This window comes from Paroedura picta, chromosome 2 (assembly GCF_049243985.1).
Source record: "Paroedura picta isolate Pp20150507F chromosome 2, Ppicta_v3.0, whole genome shotgun sequence".
NCBI lineage: Eukaryota > Metazoa > Chordata > Lepidosauria > Squamata > Gekkonidae > Paroedura > Paroedura picta.
Genome location: NC_135370.1, coordinates 35,513,024 through 35,525,162, shown reverse-complemented (window position 1 = coordinate 35,525,162; position 12,139 = coordinate 35,513,024). Strand labels below are relative to the sequence as shown.

At 40.5% G+C, this 12,139-nt stretch overlaps 1 protein-coding gene across 2 annotated transcripts in view; it reads right to left on the bottom strand.

Annotated features, from left to right (window-relative positions):
* Positions 1 to 12,139, bottom strand: part of LOC143829214 (neurabin-1-like) — a 60,826-nt gene that overhangs the window by 12,041 nt on the left and 36,646 nt on the right. The window contains exons 14-17 of one of the 2 annotated variants that reach the window (XM_077319712.1): positions 10,553 to 10,634; positions 9,086 to 9,157; positions 8,684 to 8,873; positions 752 to 868 (exon numbers count right to left, since the gene is read on the bottom strand). In XM_077319712.1, coding sequence (XP_077175827.1) covers positions 752 to 868; positions 8,684 to 8,873; positions 9,086 to 9,157; positions 10,553 to 10,634 — 461 coding nt within the window. The remainder of the gene's footprint in view (positions 1 to 751; positions 869 to 8,683; positions 8,874 to 9,085; positions 9,158 to 10,552; positions 10,635 to 12,139) is intronic. The other variant, XM_077319713.1, reaches the window with a different exon arrangement.

Here is a 12,139-nt window from a genome sequence, read left to right as displayed (position 1 = left end):
ATAAATGGCATTGGCTACTGACACCAATTGTTAATGGCCTTCCTACCCAGTAGGGATTTAACATGTAACTGATTTTCATTTTTTATCGTTTAGAAAACTGAATAAACTAATAAATATTAAAATAATTATCATGCAAATATGATTAGCTGATGAAAACACCAAAAATATAGAATGTTACCATTTTGAATTAACTCTCACCTAAATATAAATGTATATTTAATACACTGTATAGGTGAATCTAATATCTATTTTAATCTTGCTTTGATAACATGTGCCACAGTTTGCTATGAAGATTCAATGTTTTATTTATAAAACGATCTACCAATCCACATAATATGGTTAGTGAGGGGCTGTGGATCAGGGGTAGAGCGTCTGCCTGGCATCCAGAGGGTTCCAGGTTCCATCCAGGTTCAATCAGGTAGCAGGTGATGGAAACTACCTCTGTCTGAGACTCTGGAAAGCTGCTGCCAGACTGAGTAGACAATACCGACCATGATGAACCAAAGTCCTGATCCAATATAGCAGCTTCTTGTGTAGGTTTAGCCCAGCATATTGAATTCCTCTACAGAACTACTAGGGAGCAAATAGTTGCTTGTAAAAAGTTCTTTGCTTGGGTACATTTTTCAATATTTGGTTATCAAAAAACTAAGATGAAATGATAACCTACTATTTTCATTTTAAACAAACCAAAATGGTGTAATGTAGACTGAATGGTGACATCAACAATACACACAGACACACTAAAACTCACCTCATTTGAAGAGAAGGTTAAAGTGTGTGAACGCCCTGAAAGACTGGGCTCTGTCACTAACCCTGAGAGATCACAACTTGGATTGCTATGGTATGAATCATCTATGACAATTCTACTCTGCAAACAAGTGAAAATAACGTTTTGTTAACTTACCCCTTGGGATTGTAAATCGCAAGGAGACACAGTACCCAAAGCATGTCTTGTTTCAAAAAACCAACAGCTTTAATTTGCAATCAACTTCAATTTTAACTTGAGTAATTTATATTCATTTTCCCAGCTTGCCACACACACATTTTGGATTTAATTGATTTGTAAAAACAAACTTCCAGAAAATATTAAAAGTATTCTACCAGTGCAATATTTACACCCATCTAATACTACTGAAATCAATGGGCACTGAAGGGTATAACTCTCCTCAGGACTACATTATGAAGGGAATGTTTCTAGTGCTGCTATTGCTGGTAATTCGCTTTCGACCTAAATGTATCTGAGGAACTGACGGCAAAAATAAAGTTATGTTTTCTGACAAGTCAGGCCTGGGCTCTCAAATATCAGCACACCCATTGTACTGATAGGTTAAACAGGTTCTCTGAATTCCCAGGGTTTTTTTTAAAGCAACTCTCTAGCTTTTTCCTATACAGATGCAGAAGGAAAAAGGCATACCTCCACAGGGGTAAATGCTGAAGATTTATTTAAGAAAGAGAAAGAGAGAAAACTGGGAATTCAGAGAACCTGTTTTACCTTACCGTCACCACAGTACAGTGATATTTTAGTGCCATTAAAAAAAATCAAAATTAAACCACTCATCTTCAGGGGGGTGGTTTGACAATGACAGTCCTATCATCAAAAAGTGGGCTGAAGGTGGGTGGGAATGGACAGGACAAAGAAAACAGACAGAAACATTCTCCACAAGGAAAAAGGCAACTCAAAACCAGCTTCCAGAAAAAGATCAGGATAAAAATGGTCTCTAAAGGACTAGAAAAAAAGGGGGAATAACAAAAAAGAAGTGACAATTAAGGCACAAAAATGTGTACAGAAATTAGGAAATAAACCAAAGCAACAGGCAGTGAGAACTGACAAAAAGTGCAGAATAGCCCAAAGTTTAGTTTGGAGTGAAAAGAACAAACCATAGTTTGTGATTTGTACAAGACAACTGACAGTAGCTTATTGAAGCATTTGAATTCTGGACACCTTGGAAAGGAGGGGAAAGAGCAAAAGTGCAAGGATTATCCAGGTTTAACAACTAGTTACTGAATGCTCAATATGCTGAATTTCATTCACTGTTACTGTGAAGATTTAATTATCACATATTAATTTAGGCAAATAAAATTCATACACACAAACACACACACCTATATAATGTTACAAGCTAAAATGCTTAAACACCTTACAACAGCAGCAGTTCTCAAAGTATAAATTGAGACCCAGAAGTGAACTGACTCTCTCAGATGAGCTATTAAGCAGAAAGGGAATAGGAAGGACAGGCTGAGCTGTGAGGCAAAGCTCTGGAGGGATTGATGGCAAATTGGAGTTTGGCTATGCATAATGCTCAAAGGCATAAACCTTTCTTCTATCTATTCTATCTATAAAAGGAGAACTATGATTTAGTACAGAAACATGGATTGGGAGGGGCACTAACAGTAATCAGTATTTGTATTTTATTAATTCTGCAAGGTACACCTAAGATCTTTGCATTTTATCTTCATTTAATCCTAACGACTTGTCCACAGTCAGCCAGTGACTTTCTACCTAGTCCAAGTTCACAATTCTATTACTCAGCAGTAGCCCACATGTACTACACCAACAGTCTTAACTTGTTCCCTTGGCTACTTTAGAGGAGAACACACCTCAAGTTGGAAAGTCAATCAGTTAGTACATCAATGTCCCCCTTTCCCCACTATTTAACCATAAGCCAATAATGGAGAATCAAACCTTATATTTCAAGAAAAGGTAGCTATTTTTTCATGAATTAACTCTGCACTGTTACAGCTGGGAGATACTAGGCCCTGCTATGTTGTTGTTAGGTGCAAAGTTGTGTCTGACCCATCGCGACCCCATGGACAATGATCCTCCAGGCCTTCCTGTCCTCTACCATCCCCCAGAGTCCATTTAAGTTCGCACCGACTGCTTCAGTGACTCCATCTAGCCACCTCATTCTGTCCCTAAGGGTCACTTAAGGCCCTGAGACTGATCTTGAAATAGAGAAAGAAATAAGGGAGGTCACTATAGCAAATAACATGACACTAGGTAACTCCAACAACCCCTAGATTGACCAGGTAAACAGGTGTTGAATCATGCAATAGAAATGAGACTCTTAGACATCAGAAGCCCTATTATGGATAGCCCAGGCTAACTCGATCTTATCAGATCTTGGAAACATGATAAAGGTTTAAAATTATGCATGGGGTAGAGTGAACTGACAGAGAGAACTTTTCCTCCTTCCTGCTAACGGAACTCAGGGACTTCCAATGAAGGTATTGACAGTTGATTTGGGACAAAGGGGAATACTTTTGTGATGAAAACTTGGGATTTGCTACCAGATGACGGGAGTTAAAGGGGGGATTAGATAGGTTCATGGAGGACAGGTCTAAGGAATCAGTAAACCTCTGCATATCTGTGCAAGGGAAGGCCGTCTGTTGTTGGCCCTCCATAGTAAGTAACTAGATGGCCATTGTGTGAGACAGGATGCTAGACTAGATGAAACTCTGGTCTGACCCAGCAGACTCTTCTTATATTTTTATGAACATATTTAATCATCTAGATCAATGTTTCTCAACCCTGGGGTCACAACCCCATTTGGGGTCGCCTGGTCCCTTCTGTGGAGTCCCCAGGTTGGTTGCTGCAGTGGTGGCAACAGCTGCAAGCAGCAGCGGGCGGTGGAGGAGCCATGGCAATGGCTGCCCCCATGCCGTCCCGACTGTTGGGCAGCGTGGAGGCGGCCATTGCCATGGCTCTTCTGCCGCTGCCAGCCACCGCCGCCTGCTGCCACCCACTGCTGCTTCCGGCCGCCATCACCTTCCCCTGAAGGTACAGGCTGGGCCCACTCCAGCCTTCTTTGGGGGGGAAGGGGCTTCCCCGGGAAGTCTTTTGGCTGACTGTTGTGTGCCTGCACTTGTGTGAACGTGCATGCTGCCCGTGCATGAATGCATGCACTGACCCTGCTGCTGCAGTTGGGGTCACCGCGTTAGAGTGGTTGAGAACCACTGGTCTAGGTATTAATTTGGGAAATTTAAATGCCACATCACTGCTCCTGACACAGTGAACCTTCCCTTTTAAGGATATGAAAAGTGCCGATGGAATAATTATACTCTTTCACTTCATTACTTTTTTAAAAATCTCTTGATCTTTAACTCTTCCATAAACATATTTTCCCTTCAGGATCAAAATTCAAACATAACAAACATGTTTTGTTTCAGCACAAGAAAAAACTAAGACCAGACAGGATTCAGGCTTCTCTAACCAAGAATTCTGAATTACATTATATTTCACTTTGTGGAAAGGAAAGAAGTGATAAAGAACATAGGTCTAGGTATTAATTATATACTTGAATATAACTCGAAACAGTAGGGACATATGAGAAATACTGTAGCATTTTCAATTTCAATGGATGGTTCAAAGTTGCTATACCCATAGAAGTAATCTACAATGTTTGTTACAACAGATCTATTTTGCTCTCACTGTCCCAAGAAACCACATCGAAAAATTATCAAAAATTACGCCCAAGCAGCAGTCACAGTTAACCAAATATGAAAATGCAGTTAATTGTAATGAAAAATCTACCCATACAAAAACATTTGTGGAAGGAGAAGTACTGGTCAACCCATGGATGAACAAATCCTTTTGCCTACCCTGTTTCCTTTAACTGCTTCTTAGGGAAGTTCAACATTTATTCCTCAAGCCACAGTGTAAGAAAAACATTCAATAAAATTTAACAACTTATACTTTATACCTTCAATGTGCAGCCCACTGTTTAAACAGTTCACATCTAATTGCAGCATGACCTAGTTCTGAAGAAAAGCTAGAGTAATCATCCTACCAACAAACAGAAGCCAGACTGGGCCCCAAAGTCACATCATAAACAAGCAACAAAGGGCAAAAATGTCCTCATCCCTCAGGACAGCTCTATGGTCCACTGAATAAATCGCCTCCATATCAAACTCAATGTAGGGCATCTGCTTGCCACGCAGAAGGTTCCAGGTACAATCTCTGGTATCTGCAGTTAAAAGATCTGGCCATAGGTGATATGGAAGACCTCTGCCTGAGACCCTGGAGAGCAGCTGCCAGTCTGAATAGGCAATATGGCCTTCAATGGACCAAGGGTCTGATTCAGTATAAGGCAGTTTCATGTGTTTATATGTAGAGATCTGGAGTTCTCTAAAATGAGTTACTCCCTCAAACAATGCAAGTTGATAGAGATAGATATTTAAATTCAGTTAGCCAGAAATTGTTGCCTGGGAATGCCAAAGTTCTAAACCAAAATTCAAATTAAAAAACAATTTAGATGCAGCCCCCCCCCCCCCCCCCCCGGACAGCCATCTCCTATCTTAACTAAGATCGTATTTATTTATGGTATTTTATTCTGCTTTTCCAGCCCCAGAATACTGCATACTGAAGCAGATTACACCCATTAATGCCATTTGGTTGAGGCCGGGGGGGGGGTGTGCCCAGAATAACAAACTGGGCGTCCCGCCCTATGTTAAGTGCCATGCACTGGGCATGGAAGATCTGGGGCCTTGAGTGACATCAGTCAGTACCGTGGGAGCAGTCCTGAGGTTGGAACAGCTGAGTGAAATAAGGGAGAATTGTTGACTTTATACCTCCATCTTGATTGACTGGGAGATTTTACTGTTAAGACTGTTGTGCTGTACTCTGGTTTTAATGTTGTACGGGGATTTTATGGGGTATATTGTTTTCTTGTTTTATTTTGTAAGCCACCTTGAGATGACATTGTCAGAGGCAGGATATAAATTGAATTAAATATAAATAAAAATAAACAATTCAATACGGAAATTAAAATATAATGAAATTTGAGATATATGAGGAAATGCCAGTTTGCAAAGATTGTGTAAATAGAACCGCCCGGAGCCATATGGGAGGGAGGTATAAAAATCTAATAAATAAATAAAATAAACTTTTAAGGAATCTTTCAGTAGGTCAAGAGAGAAAAAAGTAAATATGACTGCAAATGTGCATGCATGTACAACATTAACACAGAAAGCTGAAACAAGTAAAGAATCTACAGCAATAAAGAGCTGAAGGAGTCACAAAACAGTCTACATTTATTAGGTGAAAATTATCACCATATAGAAATCATCAGGCATGCAAGAACAAGATAGCACATCATTACATGCTGTGATTAAAGAAAGTATAGTAATTAAAAGCTGGCTTTGCAAATGTATAGTAAGATGTGTAGCCTTAAGCTAATGAGCCAACTTATTTTTTGTATGGTAATTTAAAGAATTTTATTAAATAAATATGGTGAAAAACTTGCAACAGTGCCAACTTTCCCCACCTAAGTTATTTTTGCTTCAAAGCAGGATAATAAGTTTTGTCTCTATCAATGTTTGTGAACAATGGGTTGAATCCAGAGCAGGATTTCCATTAGGGTTGTGAATTCAAGTCTACCTGAACTGAAAAGGTACCTGAAAAACACTCCTTACTGGTATTTTGGGGTTATATTAAAGGTAAAAGTAAAGGTATCCCCTGTGCAAGCACCGGGTCATATCTGACCCTTGGGGTGATGCCCTCTAGCATCTTCATGGCAGACTCAATACGGGGTGGTTTGCCAGTGCCTTCCCCAGTCATTACCGTTTACCCCCCCCAGCAAGCAAGCTGGGTACTCATTTTACCGACCTCGGAAGGATGGAAGGCTGAGTCAACCTTGAGCCGGCTGCTGGGATTGAACTCTCAGCCTCGTGGGAAGAGCTTTCAGACTGCATGTCTGCTGCCTTACCACTCTGCGCCACAAGAGGCTCTTGTGGGTTATATTACCACATCCCAAATGTATCTGGGATTTTTCAGAACTGACACCAACCCCCTCCCCTCCAGCCAAGTCCCAAATATACTCAGGAATTACCAGCAAACCCGAACAACAGCTGTGGGGATGGAGCATTTACTCCTGCTGCTAAAGTGGTTTGGGTTGTTTTTTTCTGTAGCCCCCTTAACCAGCCCACACAACAGTTGGAGGGAGCATTCTCCCTCATGGGAGCTCCCTCATGGAGCTCTTTTGGGCAGCTTGACCAAACAGCCAGAGAGCCCCAGCAGAGTTTTCTTGCAGAATCAATGCTTTGTGGACTCTCTCCTGGGCAGTCCAGTTTAAACCAGGCTGTCCAGCAGAGCCCTAGCCCAGCCTGAAGGGAGAGTTCTCCCTGCAGGACTGGCTCTATCGTGGGCTCTTTTGAGCAGTCTGGTTTAAAGGGACCACCCAAAACAGGCCCTGCTGAGCCACCTCTTAGCTGTTTTCTGTGGCTTTGCTGCTGTTTCTTCTCCCTCTGTATTTTTTGGCTTTGGTCTTCAAAAAAATCGCAGATTCAAATACTTTACCACTGTTGGGATCCAGGTTTTTTCAGGAAACCCTAATTTTTTTGGAGTCCAACAGACCTGAACCGAAAAATATGAAGGAAAAAATCTTATGCTCCTAATTTCCACAGACCTTGGGATGGTAATCGATTCCTACTATCCACTACAGACCTCAAACTCCCAGCCCCCAATGTTCCTGGGGTAACCTATTCCTATTCTCTATTCAGGAAGTATGTTGAGCTGCAGTGGGAAGGGGGAAATGAGAGAGACACCTGCCACTGATGGAAACCCTTTTTAAAAAAGAAAATGCTGACTTTCTCTTAACCATGAAAACTGAAGGGAAGTTGACACAATTATTTTCAAGCCTACAGGCTGGCTGCTATTACTGCTTAAAACAGATTAATACTAATTAACACCTGCAAGAGACAACAAATGGGCAACACATAAAACATTTCTGAAATGGGCAGATCAATTTTCCCACGATTTTAAAAAACAGGCAGCTGAACAAAGCCATGTTCGCTGCCTTTTTTAAAAGAACAGGCAAAACATGTTGCATGAGCCCTATTATTTGTAAATGAGTAACTATTTATTAAAGAATTATGCTGACAACTATACCAGGCCAAGGGGCTAGCTATGAGAACCTTACTGAATGCAAATTTTACTGGTATCTGCTGATTCTTTGGTGGTAACTTGGACATATTTTGAAAATGTTACAAAGGACTTTGAACTGTTACGCTATCCTTATTTGGAGAAAAGGGGAAGATGGTTTGGGAATAATACAAATGAACTCATAGTAAAACTTGGTAAACTCTTCTGGGGTAAATTTACAACCCCAGTTGCATTTGGTGTGGGGGAGAGAGGACATACAGAGGTAGAACGAAGGAGTTTTCCTCTTAGGTCACCGTCACTTGTATATTAGTAAACAATATCCTCAAAGTGCGGATGCTGAACAGTTTTCTTTCTATTTACAAATAAGGCACCCAGGGCATAAAGCAACCATAGGGAGTAATTTTACCATTTGGGGTACGACTGATGTACAACGGAATTTGGCTTAGGATATAAAGATACCTCAGAACTATGTAATTTTTCAGAATATTATAGCAGAGTATTTATGTAATTGCTTCTAAAAAGCTGTATGACAACAACAAAATAGTCAAAAGTAATTACATTCGAAAAGCTAACAGAAGCCAACACATATTCACTATGCCTTTTTATCTGCACAAGAAATCCAGACATCAGGATAGATCAAGACAGATTTTTAAAACTAATTATTCTCATTACAAATTTTGACTGCTTTAAAGTTACACTGGAATAAGTTCCTTTCAGTTCTGGACCTGTTACAAGTACAGTCAAGTCCAAGCATCAGCCATCAAATGGAAATGCACAAAAGAAAGCTAATTTGTATACATTTACCTTGCTCCTGTTCTTCTCTTGGCTCTGTTCAATGGCAATATCTGGTCCACCTTGAGAAAAACTCAGAGAGCTACCAGAACTGTGCTCTTTATGGCTGTCTCCAAACCAAGAGAAAGGCATGCAAGTGGGAATAGGGGAATCTGAATCAGAGGCAGATAAGTTGTTGTCTTCCAGTAATTCACGGGAGCCTCTGAAATAAAATGAATATTGTAAATGATTCCAATAAACTTCTGCCTTTGTAACCATACCATGCTAAATATATTTAACTCAAAATTCCAAATATGATAACTATGTTAAGTCTACTGCAGCCAAAATAAGTAAGAAAGTTGAAAGTTCAAATTTCAAATAATTCTTTCAGTCTTGGGAAGCAATGTTAAGAATGAAATATGAATCTATAAATACCGGCTATCCAGAGAACCTCTTGCATTTTCTTTTTCCTGTTTCTTGCCCTTACCACCGGATTTTCTTAGGCCCCTGAAAGTAAGGAAAACATGACTGTCGTAAAAATAAGGCAAGTCAGGTCCATTCAGAGACATTTGTGATCTACATAAATATTAATTTGGTAACTATCACATAGCTGTCAATTTGAATTAAAACATTCACAATAAGAAAAAACACTAAACAATAAAGGGAGGCTGCAGAGTTTAGCACTGCCATTTTGAAGCTGGTATTAGCTCTGCCTCTTCCATGGATTTGGATCCTCTGCAATGACCCTGTGCATTGAAGCAACTTATGTTTCATTCAGTGACTATATTAACAGAGGTAAAAGGTAAAGGTATCCCCTGTGCAAGCACCGAGTCATGTCTGACCCTTGGGGTGACGCCCTCTAGCGTTTTCATGGCAGACTCAATACGGGGTGGTTTGCCAGTGCCTTCCCCAGTCATTACTGTTTACCCCCCAGCAAGCTGGGTACTCATTTTACCAACCTCGGAAGGATGGAAGGCTGAGTCAACCTTGAGCCGGCTGCTGGGATTGAACTCCCAGCCTCATGGGCAAAGCTTTCAGATGGCTGACTTACCACTCTGCGCCACAAGAGGCTCTATATTAACAGAAGAAAACATTAATACTTTATCATGTATACCACTACTTTATCAGTATACCACTAACACATGCATTCGTGGCTGTCTCTAGAAATGCTGTCAGTGCCAATTTCAGGATTCTTTGGAAAGTCAGTATCTCCTGTCCTGTGTTTCAAGGGAGAAAAGTTAAAACAATCCCATTCTGGACCGTATTCCATCACATCCAAGCCATATCTCACATGTGCTATAGAAATACACCTCAGTTTTTATTCTTACTCTCTAATAGGGTTGAGGCCAATCATCTACGCACGCACTCCTTGAGGTACTCTTACTAACAAGAACGAAGCGACAGCTGCAGGAATGTGGAGAGAGAAACAGTTCTTCATGTATGTGGGCCACTGGTCATGAACGTCTTTAAAGGTGAGCTCCGACGCCTTGAATTGGACTTAGAAACTAATTCGCCGTCAGTGAAGCAACTCATACTAGGAGTGACATGATCCTGATGGTTAGCCCCTAATAAATGGGTTGCCATATTTTGCACCAGCTGTAATTTCCAAATAGTCTTCAGAGGCAGTCCCATGTTGACAGCAGTACGGTAAGGTACAAGGTTACTGCACCATGGTCATCATGACCAAATCAGGGATATGCAAATAAGAAGCCAGCTTCCTAGGTGAAAGTGAGCCTTTTCCCACTGTCACCAGCAGAACATCAAGATGCAGAAAGACTCCCAGGAGATTCTATTGTCAAGAGACGTGCAAACTGCCGATTACCACCATGTCTTAAAAATGTAGTTCAGTCAGACAATAAAAGAACTTCACTAAACCATCATTAAAAGATGAAGAAATCTTACCCAAAATCAGGAAAACGCCTTTTGGATTTTCCTGTAGAGGCACCTTCATTGGATTCAGCCTTTTCCTCATTCTTTTTCTCCTCTGTTACATTTCAAAAAGATATATATATATATATTATTCATAATTTCCAAGACTAACAAATAACAATATTGATATGAAGTATCTTCCATAAAGGTGCTTTGCAAAATGAAACTGATGTTCTGTATCCAGTAATTCTCTCAGTTCCTAGTGAGACCACCTAACCTCAGTTTCTGTCCTCTGTTCCTCATTCCCACCTTCCTCAAAAGCATATAGATTGTGGATTGGCAGGCCATTTGACCTTTTGGACAGCTCCTAAGTCTTGCCTAACAACACAACTGTCCCCGATCAATATATCTGTTATGTCCTGTCACAACTGTGTTCCAGAAAGCTGTTGGCGGTATACAGCCATGAGATCAATAAATTTCTGTTCATCCCAAGACCGGACCTTCAAAAATGAATTCCTGGAATACTTTGAGGTGGGGGCAGAAATACCTTAGCTACCCCCTTCATTTCCCCCTGTGGAGTCACAGCTAACTTATGGCACCCTCATAGGGCTTTCAAGGCAATAGATATGACTGCATTCTAGCCCCAATTATTTAAAGCCTTCATGTTCCAAAGCTTGCCAACCTTACAATTCCTGTATTAGTTAGTTTAGTTTATTGTGGTCACAGACCAGAATACAAAGTTAGATATAAACAACTGCTGTGTGATAGGTGATGCTGTACTTCTTTGTCGGCCGTTGACATCTGACATGCTCTAAACCTGCTGGTCTTTTTATCATACCTCAGAATTACTACAGTTTTAACTACTCCAAATAAAAAGGTTGTTTTTTCCAAGTAAGGACCTTAGCAGCTGCAGTCCCTGATCTCTAGATATGTCATCAGCTGGATCGAGTTTGTGCACTTAATTATCTGGGTAGCCTATTCAACTTCTCTCTTCCTTGGAACTCTTATCTGCAGTGTGCCATGACTAGTACCAAAGTCTCACTGCCTCCTGTTCAGAGATTCTACAGGTCACAAGGGGCATATCAATAGTCCCTTGGTACTCCAGGTGTTAGAGGCCAGGTGTTATGGTGCTCCAATGTTGACAGAAACTTTCAGTCCCAAGCTGGCAACAATCCAGACAAATTTTCTGAGTGCAAATACGTGTGCTATTGGTAGTATGGTGCAGTACTGTGCAACTCCTTCTAAAGACATGCCATGTTTATATTTTAAACTACATGAAAATGCCAAATAGTATCCATTTTATATGCTACCTAAGTTGTAAGTAATATATTTTATGGTGCAGGGGATAAAAAGTACAGGTTTGATAGGAAAGTAAGTACTGCATATATTTTAATTTTTTCCAAACATCTCAATTTCCTCACAAAAAAATGTGTCCCCCCCCCTTCTGTGGCTTCAAAATGTCTTGGACGTTTACACCTTTATCAGCAGCAGCCATTATGGGCCACAGAGGACATGACTAGAAAGTACAGTCTAGGTACATGTCATCTGACATTGTAGAAATATGCTGTAGAAATCTGCTTTAACAGGACTCCAGTAGAACTTTAATAAAATGTGTTCTTC